We start from the raw sequence: 17,534 nt of genomic DNA on the forward strand, positions 1-17,534 counted from the left end.
AAGCAGAAACCAGGGAAGAGTCAAGAACAGCGAGGACAACCGCCATATTGACACAAAGTATACAGAAGTCATGTTCTCTTTTTATCTGTGGAGAAGAGCTTCAATATTTCTAGCAATTCTGATCAGTACACAAGACAAGAAGGGTCCATCTTTTATTGAAGCATTGCATGGCAAATCTGTGGGTCTTAGAGGGCAGCTAAAACAGTTTTTATCAGGCCCACTGATTTTTATAAACAGAAATCAGCACTGGAATAGCACTGTAAATTATAATACAGAGTTGTGATGCGGGCCTCTGTTTCCATAAATTATCAGACACCATGCATATTGATGCTTAATAGAACTGACTAGCACACATACACACACACACACACAATCTGAACATAACTCCAGCAATACATTTCAATTGCAGTATTAGGAAATGTCCTTAAGAAAATATTATTCTTACTGCTAAAGCTTGAAGAAGAATTGATATGTGGTAGTACATACTTCCAGATTGGATAAATGTTACTATTATGCACCAGTATACCTTTTCTATTAGGAGTTTATTAATCTTGTTGAAATTATTCTGAGTGCCCATTTTTACATAGTTCCTGTAGAATGCCACAATTATTAGCCTGAGGTGACTGAGCTTGCTGAGGGCACAATGGAATTTGGAAGACATATACTAACTAAATGGCAGTAATTCTACAGCAAGGAAAACAAAAAGTTGAAGCCCCATTCAGAACAATTATTACAACATAATGGAGCTGTTTACACAACAGTGGGCCCAGGGTGAAGCTGCAATACCTGCAGAGAGTGTGTGGCCACTATTTTGTTAAACAAGCCTTGCATTCATTTTAGGGTTCTGAGAGGGTTTAACCCTTGTGTAACCCACATGCACCAGGTCTGCACATGCAAGGCCTGAGGAGGAGTTGCATATATAATTCGACACCCATGGGTGTCATGGCTCATTATGGATTAAATAACCCATGGCAAGCTGCAGTATGCCAGCCAAACTATTCTTATCTAGAGATCAGAGTATGGAAGGTACCCAATAGGACATGGTGCCTTTTTAATCTTGGACACCTGGAGATCTCAGTTCTAGATACCTAGGGCTCTAGACAGGCGACAGGTTTTATACTGGGTGGTTGAATAGAAGAAAAGACTAATGAAAGTGCTAGATTTGACTAAATAAATCTCAGAATAGCTCCAATCTAGATCTGAACAGATGCAACAACAAGAACAGCCTCCTCCTCCTCCTCACTAATTGTTGTATATTTATCCTCTATGCTTGTCTGTGGAGTCAGTCTTCAAAATGGCTATGACTCCACTTTGCACCATTTCTCTTGTTTACTTCACTGTCCCTTGTCAATACAAATGGTTATATAATAAGGAACAGGGATTATACTGGTAGTAACAGTACATAGCTAAATAAACATAAACATAGCCTAAAACATAAATATATGCCTTATAGCTAAAATAGGGTTTTGTGTAAAGGACTATAGGCTTGTAGTGTGATCCTAACAAAAATGCTTAAGAGAGCCAGATGTTATATTAAGAATTATACCAAAACATAATGTTGGACCAAAGGTGCACAGCTATTGCAATAGTGCAGATAATGTATAGACACAAGGTTTTCTTAATAATCTAAACATCACAAATCTTAGTCAGGATTTACATCCTTTTATTTTTTACACTCCTCTTTGAATCTTCTTCATTTGAAGAGGGAAAGTCTAGTCAGATTTTAGTACAGATTGATGGTTTTTCTGCACTAAAAGGGGAAAATATGAAAACTATATTTTCAGCTATCAGAATAATCAGTCAACATAAAGAAAGGTCACTTACTGAGTCAGCAGAAGAAAGGCACAAGAAAATGCAGACAGTTGCATCTGTTTGACTTTAGAAAGCTCTCAAATGTATATTAAAATTTATAGTAAAATAAATACAAAAAAGCTTCAAAAGACAACATGGCAACTAAATATTAATTTCAAGTCAAAGCTATTTAAGCAAAGAGGTATTTTCACAACTGTTCAACACCAGTGGCACAAAAAGAACAAACAATAGTGACAGGAAATCAAACCAGACACAGGCATGATATACTTCCCACTTGATTCATGAAAGTTACTCAGCTAGTTTTCTAGAGCAAAACTTGAAAAGGCATAGGATCATCTTTCATACTGCTTTCTAACTGGTCATGTATTGATGTTCTACATTCCTAGAGTGAAAAAGTTTCATACCTTTGGAGTAAAAAAAATAAAGTTAAACTAACAATAATTGGGAATGTATGTGTGGATGTGGAATGCTCAGAGCAAACAACTGAGCTATATCAAATGCAAGACACTAAATACAAAGCCACCGCAATTCCATTTAAAGTCCTTAGATAAGCTCCATCTTTCAGCAGCCACTATTAAAACAGGATTAACTACAGGATTCTAAGACTTAATTTTTTCACAGAATTGTTGCCACCAACTGGCTTAGAGTTAGATTACTAACCAATTTCTGCAAGAAATTGTCATCTCTGGGAATATCTTGCAATTTCTCTGAGAAATCGTTTGCCCATCAACTAAGTGTCATACATTGGTACTGATGTTTTTGGATATAAGTCCTGCTAGTTTACATGCAAAAAGATAGAGGTTGTATTTGGGCCAAAATATAAGCCATGGTCACACAGCATTCTGCCCTCACTTTTCTACTGCAACTCCACAGAGCTGCCTTTCCACATGGAGTTCTAGACATACTGTACACTCTTGAAAATGCATGAGTGGATCTCCACAGAAAGGGGAAGTTACAGAGAAGTAGTGACAGGAAGAGGTAGGATTAAGCACCTCTTCTCCACCACTTCACTGAGAAATACCCCTTTCCCAAGGCTATTTTTTCCTAGAAGCAATCTTCCAGGTTTAAATACACTGATGTGCCACATAGGTTGGTCCCAAAGCAAAAACAATGTTTTGCATCTGCAAAGTCACCTTGTTAGCCACCCAAACCCTGCTTCCCTTTACCCCACCTCTCCTAGTTTTCCCTTCTTAGAAATACAATCATACATGTGCTCAGATATTGTCCAATCATATTGTTTTTATATGATTATATGTATTTATTTATTGTTGTGAGACGCCCCGAGGCTTCGGCGAATGGGGCGACATAGAAGTTTACTAAATAAATAAATAAAATAATAATAATAATTCATTTTCTTAGAAATACTAAACTCTGCTGTTTTTCAGGAAGGGTGACAGTCCATGTGAAGAGCCAAAGCCAAAGAAGCATTTTAAAGGCTGTGTCTGCTGACAAAACATTATATGTATTCGCTGGAATGAGAGTGGGAAAACTTTTCAGCCCAAGGGTGGAATTCCAATGCGATAAAAATCCTAGGGTTGCATTCCCATCTGCAGCTATAGGCAAAGGCAACACAGGTACAGGACCAGAATGTGATTACTACCAATCTTAAGCCTACTCAGAAGCACTGAACATGTTTTCTGCATGTTTAAGTCACAAGCAGGCAGAAATAAAACCTTGCAATCAGCATCCAAATAGTAAGCTTCTGTATTTCTGCTCAGAAATAAGCAGAATTTAATCACTCAGCAGCTTCCTCTCCAGGTCCCACTTCCACTCCCCTGCAGAGAAAAACCCAAATTTCCAATCAGTAGTTGATTTGAGATAAGAATCTTTCCCTGCTGCACAGTGACAAAGCCTCCCTTTGCAGAGCAGGAAAAAAGAACAGCTGCTTAATGGTGAGAAGAGCTTTTCCCTGTCAGAAGAAGGAACTTAGCCCGGGGAAGAAGCTTGCAAGCTTGATAGGGAACCCAAACCTACCATATCAGGCACAGGCAGGCTAGACGGTCCCCATTTAGAAGTCTGAATTTCAAATGCCCACTTCCTATATTATATCACAGACTAAAAGAGCTTGCATATAAACAAACTACATTTTGCACCTTATTTTTTGAACACAAATTCCAAATATGAGTAAACATTCGAAGTATGTATACTATTATATATGAAAAACAAACTTGTCCATCTTGCCATCTGTGTACCCTCTAGAAAGCTAGCTACTGTGATTTTCCACCATACGGCCAGCAAAACAGACAAATATATGCTCCACATGTAGTTGCAATATGCATGTTTAACCCGATATGGAAGCAATACCTATCCAACATCCTTAATCCTCACTCTGCTAACTATTGTCATTCATGGAGCAAGTAAAACCTATACCATAAAACTTTCTTTTCTTCAACTGTGATTTCTTGAACATTAGTTAATGTATGCTTGGAAGGTTAAGCCCATGAAAAAATAGCAAAAACTACTAGCATGACATTCAAGTGCAGTTATGCTATTTCTAAAACAGCAGCTGTCAGAATTCACTGTACTCTCTTGCCAGTGTACTTGCAAAACTAATACCTTGAGTGATTTGTGATTAAATGTCAGACTTTTTGCATGCACATTCTTTTTTCATATATATGCTTGTAGAGCAGTAACTCTGCTATATAACAGCATCTGTGTATGTCCTGTATGAACTTGTGCAAAGACAATTTAATGCACATTTGTTTAAAAGCAGTTTAAAAGCAGCTTTGAAAGAAGTCAGACGTCAAAAATACTAAAAGAGGAGAAGAAATTAGCCCCATAAATGTGACTTAATGAAAACATATTTAAGGACAAGGATAGTTTCAGAGCACTGCCGCACATCTAAGTATGTAGCTACCCTTTGGGGCTATGAAATGGGCTAAAGCAACCTAAAAATTATTTTCTGGAAAAACTTTAAAGTGTTTGACCTTGTTCACACTAGTGAACAGACTCTATATAGGGGCTTATATAGATCGCTCTATGAAAATGAATCAATACTAATAGTGTCTCTCCGCAAGCATAATGGCAGTCCCATGTCTTCCTATGTCAGCAGGGGCCACTGTGAATTATGCTGGTATGCTGAATCTTCTTGGGGGTGAGCAAAAAACAATAGGATCTTTCGGAGTGTACCTTTCAAAGAGCAATCCTTTCCACATTTCTAATAGACTGCTGATTGTGGTTTACATGTGTCTTGTGTAAATGACCCAAATGCCAGGCCAAACCAAACACCAATATTGGAAAGGGCAGGGAGCATCAGAAAGAGGATGAAGACTTAAAGAGAAAACAAAGACTTAATAAAAAGAGAGAAGTATTTCTATTATGTATGCTTAATAAATGCTGACAATCTATGCACAATTCACAAACTCCCAAATGAATTAATCCTGCAGAAAAGAGTATTAACACACCACCATATAATTCATCCTAAACTGTGACAAGTCTTTCTGATTCACTGTTTCATAATAACCATTTTAATAAGCCACAATCTTTGGAAAAGTCATCCAAAATGCTTATGTAATGCATCAGACCTCTTGAGTATTCCTTACAATGGAATATCTGAAATTAGGAAACTATTCATAAAAATGCACACTGAGATACCCATGAGAAATTCAAAGAGGAAAAGCCAATTACACATGAAGCCAGAGTTAAATTTAACACCTACCAGTTTTCTTCTCAGTGTACCTCTTTCCAGCCTCCCTAAATGCAACCACAGCTCTGAAGAAAGCTCTAAGGACGGCCCATCGGAACACAGCTACAGGATCAATCCCTATCATCCCACAGATAAAGGCACTCTTGCTGCTTCTTAGGAGGGCCACAATGTCTGGTCGCATGTGATCTGTATTTTTCTCTCGAAAATCCTAAAGACCGAGAAAGGAAATGAGTGTTCAGCATGGCCTTATTATTTATTCCCTCTGTCCTTCTGATTGGTGCTTTATTCCATGTTCTCTTGTATCAGTGAAACTGAAGGACACTCATTCAACACTTAAAACTACTTGGCTGATTTAACAATGATATCTCGTTAGAAGAACATATTTAGAACACCATTTTTATTACAATGAAGTACACTCAGCTACCTATGCTAGAAAACTCTGAGCAGTACCAATAATCCTTCAGAAATGCTAAACTCTATTTTCAATTGGAGTGTCATAGCTCGGTGGCAGAATTCATGCTTGGCATGCAGATATGCCTAGGTTCAATTTTTGGAAGCAGTAGGTAAGCTTCAGAAATGTTCCTGTATGAAACCCTGGAGAGTCACTGCCAGTTAGTTTAGCCCAGGGGTGAGGAACCTCTGGCCGGCCATCCTCTCCTGAGATGCACCTACTTCTTGCAGGTCCACCTTACCTGTTATCTTTTATTAGCTAAGGACCTGATGAGGAGAGGAAGAGAAAAAGAAGGGAAAGTCTACTGTCCTGCTCTCCATTCACCTTATTTTATGTACCTGTTTCTTACATTTATATTGTGCCTTTCCTCCAAAGAGGCCAAGGCAGCACACACGATTCGCCTCCTCCTCCTCCTCCTCCTCCTCTCCGTTTCATCCTCAAAAAACCCTGAGAAATTAGAGTCAGTGACTGGTTCAAAGTCAACCAATGAGCTGCATGATCAAATGGAGACTGGAATCCAGGTCTTCTCAGTCCAACACTCTAATGACTATACTGCAGCGTGGAAATAAAATTACCTGGCCCAAGAAGAAACTGACCCTTTTTTCCTCCATCGGCAGCTTGTTGCATTTCCACGCTGTGCGGTCAGAAAGGGTGCAAGGGGAAGAAAGAACGCTGTGTGCGCACATGTGTTTTGTCCCTGCTGACCACCAGCATGCAGCCACTTCACCAGAAGGGAAATGGACACTCATTCCTGATGCAGACAATACTGAGCTACATGGACACAAGGTCAGGCTGGATAGAAGGCAGGTTCCTACATTCCTAAAATGTCTACAATACTCAATGCAATTACATCCATTCCACAGTATGCCATTTGTGTGCATGTTATTTACATAATTTATGCAACAAATTTTGATTTTCTAGCATTAAATAAAAAAGTTACATTTATTTTTAAAAAACTGGTAGCAGTGAACAATGTACAGACCTTCACACCATATTTAACTTTCCCAGCGTAGTGTTTTATGATGAAGGCTGGTTCCATCACAGTAGGAAATTCAATGTAGAGGTTCCCTTCATGCTGACGTTTAAACTTGTCTAACAACGTTTGATTCGTGGCTTGCGGAAAACTATATGTGAGAGGGGGGAACATGAACACTTTTCTTAGGTATTGATACAATTATGCGAGGAACTTCTAATCACAGCTATCAATTAATATTAAAACATGATTGTCAGTAACATGCTAAGCAATATTCTTATTATGGATAACATGACTTTAGGACTAAAAATGCTTAGACTGCCATTCTTCTTCCTCAGTGCACAGATGGTGCGCATCTAAGTGCTGCTTAGTGGAGAGGCAAAAAAGTAAGCTTGCTTACCTCTAACTATTGTTCTTTGAGTGGTTATCTGTGTATTCACACACATGGGCTCCATGTGCATGTGTGGAGCCTGTTTGGGAAGATGCTATAGCTACGTTTTTACTTGGTGGGAACCCCTTTCTGGGCCATGCCCCTGTATGGAATAAGGAGTAAGAGTACTTCCTGAATGGAGCAATTGAGGGCTTGAGAACCGTGCCTTTGTGGCAAGTTGGTAAAGGCTCTCCACTTTGCACGGTCTAAGTGTCTTGTGGCTGGCCTTAAGTTCACTGACAGCATTGCCCAGAGGCCTGCGTGTGCATCATCTATATTGGGGAGTAGGGACAGATTCTCCAGGTCATGAGTTGAAGTGTGTGGATCTCTGGACAGAGGATGGCTCCCTGATCCGGGGAATGACGTCAAGCTCAAGTGGGAGGTGGAGGAAGATCTGGCTGGAGAGCTGAAGGGCTGTCACAGCACAATGTAGATGCAATTGATCTGGTCCTAGTGATTTTTTGCCAGGAACTTCATAATCAGCAGGGATGGGGAGAAGAGGTAATGCAGCGTCCTGGAACATGTTTGAAGGAAGACATCTTCCATGGAGCTTGGATCTGTGCCTGCTTGGGAGCAGAAGTGTCTGTATGCAGCATTGTCCTGATTTGTGAAAATGTCTACATGAGGACAACCCCATCTTGACTGCAGCTCTCTCCAGATACAGTGGTTCAGCACCCACTCGTGAAGGTCCATGGAGGCACAGCTAAGGGCATCACCTAGGACACTGCTGGTACCTACAACATGGATCACTGTAAGGATGGTTGATGCATCAGCTCCAGATATTGGCTACCAGAAGTGCTGCGGGATCAACCTGGTGCCACCTTGCCCGTTGATGTAACAGACCACCACTGTATTGTTGGAGATTATCTGGACAAGCTGGCCCAAGATGAGGTTCAAGAATGCATTCAGGGCCTTCTGTACAGTGAACATCTCTAAATTATTGATATGTCTAGTAGTGTTGTGGGCATTCCACCTGCCTCAAATTGCAGAGGGCCTGCACTGCACTCTCCAACCAGAAAAAGAGACATCTGTGGTGATTGTCAGACTTGGGTCTGGGGAAATAAAGGTGGTCCCTCTGACAAGGTTGTGGTGCTTGACCCACTTTTGGAAGCTTCCCTGAATGTGCCTGGGGATTCTCAGCTTGGTTCTCTGTAGGTCAAGGGAAAGGTTGAATGAGGGCCAGTGGACAACGGCGATCAAGGTTGCCATTAGGCCAAGCACCCTCTGGACTCAAGAGGTGGTGGTGGTTTGTGGACTGGATGTTTCCTCCACCAATGTGGAGGCTCTGGTCTCCAGCAGGAATGCCCTTACCATGACAAGAGTCTAGGCAAGGTCCAATGAAAAGGATTGACTAGGAGGGAGAGAGAAAAGTTTTCTCCAGGTTTATGTAGTGTCCTAGATGGGAAAGCAGTATGCATGTGGTCACAGGGGCCTGTGTCATGGCTTGTTTGGATGACATGATGATCAGCCAGTCATCCAGGTATGTGAAGACCTGGACACCCTAGAGGGGGAGGTGTGTGCAGACTATGGCCATGCATTTTCTGAAGACCTGATAAGGCCATAGCATGAACAGAATATAACAGTATTCTAAAATAAGGACAGCTGGAATAAAACCTGAACAGGAGCACATCACACAGAAAGTCTTGTGGCAATGCCCAGTTGTTCAATACAGATGACATTCATGACTCCTTGGATACTAGGATGGTAACAGAAGAAGTTTTTCATTTTGATTTCTACCTTTAGGTTGTTACTGTAGTGCAATAAAGGCAGCACTTTGATAATACAAATCTCGATTGGGTTGGGAGAAAGTATACTCACTTGCTTTCCTCATCCAGCAGATGGAGTAGCCCTGTTGGCTTTTTACTGATAAGATTTATGCAGCCAGAGTTGTCTATATAGTCTATGTTATGCCAGCTGATGCCTTCAAGTCTATACTCTTCCTGGATAGGGAGGAGATTACATTAATGCAAAAACCCATCCAACACTAAAGGAAACTGAATCTATTTCTTCATGATACTCAACAGGGAAGTCATCTCAAGCTAACAGACCAAGCAACAGTGGGTATAGCAACAGCAAAAGCAGGCACACAATTTACATAAATGGATGGCCAACAGGTGACATGTGGGAAGCAGCAGTATTATTTTGGGCTACACCAACAAAACTTTATTATCGATACATTTATACGCCATCTCTCTGCACCTTGTGTGGCGCAGGTGCACTTGGAAGGGGGTTGGGCAGGTCTCTTTTTGAGGGGGAGTCAAATGATGCCTTAAGGAAGTGACAGTTTCCTGAAGTCTTCCAGAAAAACCAATTATGGGAAAGGAAGCACCATTCATTTTACCCCGCTTTGCTATCCCAAAGCTCTGCAGCTCATTCTAGTGCCAAAGGTTGACTGTGTACTCAGCCACATCTTGAACGAAGCCGTGGTGGTAAATAAACGCCTTCAGGGGAGTTAGGGATGCATGCCTGAGGTATGTCTAGGGCTCAGTTTGATGGATGGCAAAAATGATGCTTTAGCTACCTGACAAACTGTTATGCACTTGATTTGTATCATGCCCTATCTCACAAACAAGCTATATAAAGCACAGCATGTCGTGTAAACATTGAAATCATGACTCTAAAATCACAAGCCTGCAATAAAATACAATAAAGCTATCAATATAAACAGTCAAAAACAAGCAGAGTAAATCCTGGCCAGAATAAAAATAATTGAGTATTGAGAGTAGTGGCAAAATAGAAAATTGTGCGAACTACAGAAATATCCTTTGCAAATGCAGTCCAGAACCAGTCTATGTACCTATGCTATAAAAATGAATATTAGTGGTTCCATAGGCACTGCATGCGAAGTGGCCTAAAGTGAGATGGCACTTAGTCGGAAGCTAAGACTCTAGGCTAGCAGGCATGGTCTACACAGTATCCAAGAGATTAAGATTTAGACATTTACATTTATAAATTTATTCACCTGGGGGTGAATATAATCTACTGAAGTTTTATTCAAGTGAGATATATATCAATGTCCAGTTAAAAATATAACAGCTATGCAGTTTTCCAGACTTACTTGCTCCAGTTTAAAGATGTGTTGGTTAAAATAGTGTTGTAAACGTTCATTTGCAAAATTAATGCAGAATTGTTCAAAGCTATTACTTTCATAATCTTCAAACCCAAATATGTCAAGTACTCCAATGGACAAGGTCTGCAAAAGAAGTTAGCAATATTGCACTGAATACCTGAATTTGCAAGACTGCGTAAGATCTCAAATGTTAAAGCCCTTTGCTGTCCCGCTAATCACAGGAGACTGAAGATTTCCCCTTGAGCTCAAATCATCACTACAATTTGAGTTTTCATTTTACCAATGGCTATGTACAACATTTAAGCATGTTTAGTTAACATCCGGCATTAAAAATTCCAACCCTGGAAAAGGTAAGCAAATGTACAATTACAAAATTCAACAATACAACAAGCAAGAAGGATCTTGGAATTGTGGTAGATGACATGCTGAATATGGGCCAATAATGTGATGTGCCTGTTGTTTTAAAAATATTTCTTCTATTCCTAACAGCAAAGTATTATTAAGTCTATCCAAATGTGAGGTTGTATTCTGAAAAAAAGTGTGAATCTGAAAATGGTCTGCTATTCTAAAATTGTTTGAGATTTGTTTTAGTGTATTTGATTTTTATTTAGTAAGCAAAATTTAAAAAATGCCATGCTAGCTTGGCATACTATATAAACATCTCAAAAGTTACCCCTCCTCTAATAACCAAAACCAACTGAACTGAATATTTGATTAGAGGGAGGAGAAACAAAATAAACTACATTAACTTATATAAATGTTATATTCAAACTCAAAGCTCTACTTGAACATTATTTCTCCTAGAACACTTGTAACTATTTTAAGAACAAACAATTCAATAAGAAATATTGTACTTATATTGTTTAGATTTTAAGAAAGCATGAAGACACTGTAAACTGTTGATGTACTAATTTTAGCAAGAGATCTATGCATAAATGCACTTACATCAAGGGAGTTGCCTGAAAGATAGTTACAATTTTTGTTTAAACTGTATTGATTTAATTGGCAAATATGCTTGTTATTATATTTGTTATAAAATTTATTTTCCTAGAATAAGAAATGTTCCGTAAAAAATAAAGTAGTGGACTATTTTCTGTCTTGCATTTAAGTATATCTGTAGAACTGCTAACCCCCCATTAAAAAAAAAAAAAGCTTTTACAGCTGACATCCCTGCTAAGGAGCAGCTTTAGTCCTAATTTTAACCTTTAACCAATGTTTAAAAACCCACATTCACCTATAGTCATGATGGAAACCATTAACAGGAAATGAATAGTTAAAATAAAATTGCTAAATGAAGTAGGAAGCTGTAGTTAGAGGCACTTCCACAACCATCAGATAAAGGTCTCATGAAACTATCTGAACCTCATAGTTAATGGGGCAAGATAAAAATCTAATAAATAATAATAATGATATGAGTCACTGTGGTATATAACATGTTAACTTCACCCTGAAAAAGTGCAATATTAAGTGCATTGCTAATTATCAGTACCGTTTCCCTTCCATCTGTTTCTAATACTGTGTCTCTCATTCTGCTTTCAAAACATTGTGACAACTGCAATCATTACAGGGGCACACACACGCGCACATTTTCTGTACTGATTGTTAACACTAGAGGATAAGGGGCCTACTGGTTACAGCTGCATCTCTCCTCCCAGCTGTATGTGAAATACAAGCTGTAAATGGAGTAAATATGATCAATTCTACAGCATCAAGCTTACTAAGGTTTTCCTCCAGAGCAAATTAATGCAGAAATTCACTACTACATTTAAATATGTCCATCTGCTATTTGGCATGGCTGATACATTCCCAGATTTTAATGCTGGCCTTTTAGGGTTTTTTTATGTACTTTGAAATACTGTGATCCTGTGAGATACTGTGAAGCAGGCATTCTTCGGATTTATTTATATATGCACAGTGCCCTCCATCAAAAAACATCCCAGATTCTTATTGCAGTAATGTATTTTTGCATTTTCATCAATGGAATCTGAAGGAATCTGAATCAGATGCCTAATTTATGTTTCCAATGGCTAATAAATAGACTTATGGGACTAGACCTGTGTACTCTGGAACCAGGATGAACCAGAAGAAAATATATTTGTTCATGATTGAACACAAGAAACTATACACAGTTTTAGCATTGCCTTTTTCTTGATTGACCACATCAAATTTTAAACTCTGTTATAAAATGGTTGTGTCTTGTGAGGTTCTCTTCAGTAGGATACATGAGCTTTTTCACAAAGACCATTTGCTGTATATTCAGCCACAAAAAGATGTCATTAAAAAAAACCCCAACTGGGAAGAAGTATTGAATGGGCATGAAAGTACTGGCATGTACTTGTCAGCATTAAAATAACATTATTTAAATTCTGCATGCATGTACTTCACACACCAAATAAAGATAAAACAACAGAGTCATAAAGCATGCTGGTCACTGTGCACCAGAGTTACACGGGAAGTTAAACCTTTTAAGAAAAGAAAAGCAAGATGGGTGGGTGGGTGGAAGTGCTAGATGTTCTGCAATAATATAAAAGCACACAATATTACAAGGAAACCAGACTGGAACATACCATATAGAATTAACTCCCACAAACAGCAGGTTTTGCAACAGATTACGTCAACAGTATTATATGCATAAGCCCCATACCAAGTATGAAACAATGACCCATAGTGAACCTGAACAATTGGGATTTACCTGCAATCCGCTAAATGCTGAACATTATAACTGGGGTGCCTATAACCCTGACTTGACTGGTGTAGTCAGAAAGGTTATTCATAAACATTCAGAATACAGAACATTGTGTCCTATGACCTCTGAGAGCAATTACTTTCATCTTTCAATGAAAATAGATAAAACTGCGGAATTAAACTGTGCATCAGTGATAGACTGCAGTAATTCAATCTATGTTTAGAAAATGGTGATCACTGAGGCACAGCTCACACCTGTGTAATTCAACACCCACACTCACTCTCAGGGAGACACTGAACTGGGCTGCACGATGTCTTCTGCTGGAATCACTAACAGCACATTTTCCCACCCCTTGCTTATTCTACCACCAATGCTCCTGATGGTCTACATGCATATCTCCCATGAAAAGGCCTGGATTTTATCGGAATCCTAACTGCATGATCAGGATTTATGCCTGCTTGCCCAAGAATATCATATCCTCATGGAGAGAGTGATGCCAAAGGCAGGACAGGTAGACGCAGAAGGTGTAATCCCCCCCATTATATGGTGGGTCCATGTGACTATCCTTCCAGTCTGGTCCACTGAGGAAGAATTTTGCTTAATTTGATTTGAATGCTATTCCTGGAGACAGAAGGGTTTTTCCTTAGATGAAATTAATTCATATATTAGGGCAGACAGGATGTTTTCCTCCATGCTGTCTGGCAACTCAACCATCTGACTGAGCATGGGAACCTTACAGGTCTATTTCTACCTCTCAGAAAATCCGATTCAGCAAATATACCTCTGACACAGCAAGACTAGCTTCATTTGCTTTTGCATTTCTCCCTGTTTTGATTTTGGTGCCAAGCCAACATCTCACTAGCTATTTAAACAAAGCTCTTGATAAAAGCATGCAAATTACATTCAGGCAGACCATTACCTTGGTGCTTTCTTCCAAGTCCTTGGTATTCAAAAGTGCATGGTTAATTCTAAAAACTATCCAATCGAAGAGGGCACTGTACAACGATTTAGCCATGGAATTTCGTACAGTAACAGCCTAGAAAAGCAAATTGGATAATTAGAAATAAAGCCAAATATTATAATTGGTTTACCTGCAAATATGTTATTTCCAACTATTTGCATTATTTTCAGTATTTCAGGCTCCATTTTATGCAAGTTTGACTGGCCCAAAGTCACCCAGTGAGATACACAGCTAGTGGAGATCTGAACCTGCGCCTCCCTACTTTTAATCCAGCAATAACTACTACACCACACCAATTTGGTTTGCATGATATGGTAAGTCATGGGTTGTTTCAGGGTAGCTTCTCATGATGTCCATTCATAGGACAGCTTTCTCTTTATGCATCTCTTTCATGAAAAAAAAAAACCCACTCTAAGAGCCCACAGGCTGCTGTTGGATTGTTCTGGATGGCTTGTCTTCAGAGTGCCCTGTTGGGGTGTCTGAAACTGGCATGGCAAATTCCTCATGGGTTAGCCAGAACAGCCAGAGTACTTCTCAGCAAGAGCAGCAAAAATCCTTGCCACTCCTCCTCGTCTTGCTCATGTCACCACTCTCCTTCCTCATCCTTTCACAGTAAAGGGAAGTGACAAGCACAAAGGTGGAACTAAGTCAGAAGAAGTTGGCAGCTACGGGAGGAGGAGGAATAGCAGTTCCTCCTTCTCTTAGGGCAGCTCCAATTACGATGGCGATTCATGAAGCAACTTTTTTTGAAGGTGTAAAATAGCAAGGCAAAAGTGGAAGGTGAAGCTAAGTACATTGTCAAGAGAGGTACACCACTGCGTTGTACTAAATAGTGGGCAAGCAGTCTTGAGCTCCTGTGCCCTTCACAAGTCCCCAAATAATAAAATTAAAAAATCGAACACAATGGTAGAAAGAATACATGCTGGAAATGGGAGAATGATTTGGAGAAATAATACATGGAAAGCCAGAGTGCCTGACTGCCTGTCAGGATAAAACAGCAGCCCATTGTGGTTTATTCTCAGGTGGCTTGGCATAACATGCAAACTCACCCACAGGTTTTCACAGTAAAGTTTTGAAACCAAGATTTCATACTCAGTGTGACACTGTGTATGAACCTGGGTTAACACACTCCCATCCTACTCCGCATCAAGCATAAACTGTATGAGATCATGCATTCTCAGTTACTTTCTATCACTTCTGGCTGAAAGTCCATTCTTGATCTCATCTCAGGAAGAAGAAACCTGACAGCATGAGCATGCGTTACTGCCACATGAACTAAAATGGTTTTAAATAGTTTGTTTTCTTGCCTAATATAATAATTACATTTTGAGGGTAATTATTTGAAATGTGGTGCATTTACTCAAATGTATAGAGCAAATCCTCCTTTCATGTGTTGAATATTTTTTCAAACGGCTTGAACAAGGATAATGCTTCATTAGCAATATCCTCTAAGTCCTGATGCTTATTCCACCAGACAAGAGAGAAGAGGAGAGACTGACCAAATCCAATTTGCCAACATTTAAAATATAAGGGTCAAAACAATGGCTTTCATAAACCTAAAGCTCACCTGGGGGTGGAGATGGGGTGCAGGAAAGGTTCTGAAATAAAAGGAACTGGTATTTCACACTGGGAGGCGCAGGGGATGTTGCAGCCTGCTGAAGCTGTCTTTGTAAGCATGTTTCATGATTTACTGGAAGCATTTTTACTTTGTATTTCATTCTGAGTCCTAGTCACTTAAATTGTTTACCCACTGACAAGTGTGGAGTTAATATGAGGCAGCTAGCTAGTGCTATTTAGTAGCACAGCAAAGAATACGGGGTAAACTTTTAAATTCCTGCAAAGGATTTTTTTTTGAGAAAATAGACTAGTGTAGCCAGCATATAAACAATCACAATATTCACTTTTTGAATATTTTTTGAATATCATCCACTTTTTGGCCCACAAGCTGAAAGAGGTTCCCCACCTCCTCCTATAAAAATTACCAGGTCAGGCTTGCAACAATGCAACTCTGTGGCTCTTCCCTGCCGTTGTTCAGCAGGAAAGCACATGCTTTGCATCTAAAGGGCCCCAGATTCAATCCACAGCATCTTCAAGTAGGGCTGAAAAAGACCTCTAAAACCATGGAGAGCCACTGCTGACAGACAAAATATAAGTCAGCTTCTTAGGCTTATCTCACTTTTCCTCTGCCTTGCTGCAACCAAACTTGATTCTCTGACCTGGCACAAACTGGGCCCTGAGACAAACACATAAGAACTACTTTGGCTTGTATGTGTCAGGAGTAATTTACTAGGTTCCCTAAAAATCAGCTGCATTTCAGTAGGGAAGCTTGTCTCATATTTGGAATCCTTGGATTCAGAACAACCTATTATCACTCTATCCATCCATCCTCACATGATATTATCAGAGAACAAAATAAAAACAGGAATAGAATGGTATTTTAAAAGAATGTTAACAAGTCTGGAGAATAATTGCTCCATACTGCTGATGTGTCAGTTAGAATGAGATGCTTGCATTCTATTTATCATGCTCCAACTTATGCAAGCATAGCCTCTTCATGTAGCCCATTTTTAATATATCAAAAGAACCTAGGTCAGCTTTAATCCCTACAGAACATCTTAATTAGACTCTTGAATAATGAGCATGAACAGTTTTCTTTCTTTTTAAAGGACAGGTTGTTAGTATACTGCTTCCCTCTTCCCTCCTGTTTCTTCATCCCTCTCTCTTCAATTTCCTATACCGATGTTTCTTACATATGCCACTAATATGATGACCAAAGCAAAGGAAATGTAAATGAACTGCACGCTTGTAGTTATATTCAAGACCAATTTTGGATCTCAAATGCTTCTTAACAGAGACTTGTTTTCAAATATGGCCTCTTGAAAAATGATTTGCTTGTGCACACATGAGGTACACCCTCAGTCTAAGAGGACAGAGCATGTACTTCACATTCTGCTGATTCAGTTCTCCCCCTCAAGTACCATTTCAAAGGGCAGCATTGTTATCCAAATGCCTTTCACAACAACAGCATCCTCAGAATAGAGATCTACCATCTCTGGCAGATCTTCTATATGTATTCTTGCAATCTATTAGGGAATACTGGCTTATTCATTTTGTCATCCTAGAATTTACAAAAGTATACAGGAAACTGTGGAGATTTCAAAACTAAAATGCACTGCTTTGAGGGATATCACAAAGCAGCTAAGGGAAGAAAAAGACAGAAAATATGTGGTAAATTCTAAGGCAAAGCTGTGTTATGTAAAGTCACAAGTGCAGTTTAGTATGTCTATTTCGTATGGTCCCAGGAAGTGACTACTGGGTAAAGCTTCTCATTGAAGACTTGTCTGAGAGGTCTTAAAAGGATAGCAGCTGGGCAGCACCCTGCTAACGGAAGATCTGAATCCATGACTTGCCCAACATAAAGCTGCTGCTACAGTGCTGACTGCTTCATTATGCCAGGCACTTATGCTCCTTTCCAGGATACGCCATTCCATTCTCCTTCTTTGGG

General features: G+C 39.5%; 1 protein-coding gene across 7 annotated transcripts in view; it reads right to left on the reverse strand.

Annotated features, from left to right (window-relative positions):
- Window positions 1-17,534, reverse strand: part of MYO9A (myosin IXA) — a 130,885-nt gene that overhangs the window by 52,868 nt on the left and 60,483 nt on the right. For all 7 annotated transcript variants that reach the window (XM_044438892.1, XM_044438891.1, XM_044438893.1 and 4 more), the window contains 5 exons: window positions 13,988-14,104; window positions 10,371-10,505; window positions 9,131-9,252; window positions 6,892-7,033; window positions 5,471-5,666 (listed from right to left, as the gene is read on the reverse strand). In XM_044438892.1, the coding sequence (XP_044294827.1) occupies window positions 5,471-5,666; window positions 6,892-7,033; window positions 9,131-9,252; window positions 10,371-10,505; window positions 13,988-14,104 (712 nt within the window). The remainder of the gene's footprint in view (window positions 1-5,470; window positions 5,667-6,891; window positions 7,034-9,130; window positions 9,253-10,370; window positions 10,506-13,987; window positions 14,105-17,534) is intronic.

This window comes from Varanus komodoensis, unplaced genomic scaffold, assembly GCF_004798865.1.
Source record: "Varanus komodoensis strain SLA01 unplaced genomic scaffold, ASM479886v1 scaffold33, whole genome shotgun sequence".
NCBI classification, from domain to species: domain Eukaryota; kingdom Metazoa; phylum Chordata; class Lepidosauria; order Squamata; family Varanidae; genus Varanus; species Varanus komodoensis.